Genomic DNA, 886 nt, shown 5'->3' on the forward strand with positions numbered 1-886 from the left:
AGATAGGGGGACGATTATATCCTGCGTCCCTAGATTTTCCCCCAAAGCGGGTGAGTTTTTCTTTGTAACCGCGTCTCTCTTCCTGTCAGACCCAGATCATGGCGGCTGTGATCGTCCCGTTGACTTTCAATGTGCGCTAAACGCTGCGACCCTTAAGGCACGATGTTCTGCCGGATCGGATGCTAAACGGGATTGGGCGTGTTCTAGACCAGCTGCTCACATTTCATCAGGGATTTTTATCAGCGGTTGTTTGAAAGATGATTATTTTTTAGATGATTATTATTTGTTGGCCGTTAAATGAAGATCAACTAGAAGAAAATCAAAGCAGTAAATGTCATTTTGATCATGAAACTCAAGTGAGGAAAAAAAAAAGAATTAAAAACGGATAAATTGGCTGTGAAATGAATCCCATTGATTTCTAAAGGCTGCGATCAGAGGCGGAGGTTAAGGCCGTCCTACCTGCCTCCATGTCTGCGGTGATCTCCTCTCCCCCGGTCGCCCTGACGGAGTGGGGCCGCTCAGTCAGGACGCCCGCACCAGCTGCCATGGCCGGCCCTGAAAGGTGAGAACAAACATCCTGTCAGCAGGTGGAAAATTACACGGCAGAGGAGGCAGGAGCTGCATCTAAACCTCAGAGGGAGGACTGGGAGCAGCGTTGCCTGGCAGGAGGTCTCAGGGGAGGGAAGCAGCGGCTGAGTGCAGCCCTGCAGCTGGGAGGGGACTGGTTCCACCGAGCTGATGGGATGGTGTGAACCAATCCTCCTGATGGCGCTCTGATCAATAATTCACACCGCCCGCCGCTCGCTGGCAGTGAACCACAGCTCCACCTCCAAACCTCTTCCCTCCATTAAAGACATTTCATCCCAGCGCTGCGTGTCCCGAGCCC

General features: G+C 52.0%; 1 protein-coding gene across 1 annotated transcript in view; it reads right to left on the reverse strand.

Annotated features, from left to right (window-relative positions):
* LOC107097306 (protein tyrosine phosphatase domain-containing protein 1-like) overlaps nt 1-886 on the reverse strand; it is a 15,288-nt gene that overhangs the window by 10,681 nt on the left and 3,721 nt on the right. The window contains exon 2 of the mRNA XM_015394405.1: nt 460-555. Coding sequence (XP_015249891.1) covers nt 460-547 — 88 coding nt within the window. The 5' untranslated portion in view covers nt 548-555. The remainder of the gene's footprint in view (nt 1-459; nt 556-886) is intronic.

Source organism: Cyprinodon variegatus, unplaced genomic scaffold (genome assembly GCF_000732505.1).
Source record: "Cyprinodon variegatus isolate N-32 unplaced genomic scaffold, C_variegatus-1.0 Scaffold683, whole genome shotgun sequence".
Taxonomy (NCBI): domain Eukaryota; kingdom Metazoa; phylum Chordata; class Actinopteri; order Cyprinodontiformes; family Cyprinodontidae; genus Cyprinodon; species Cyprinodon variegatus.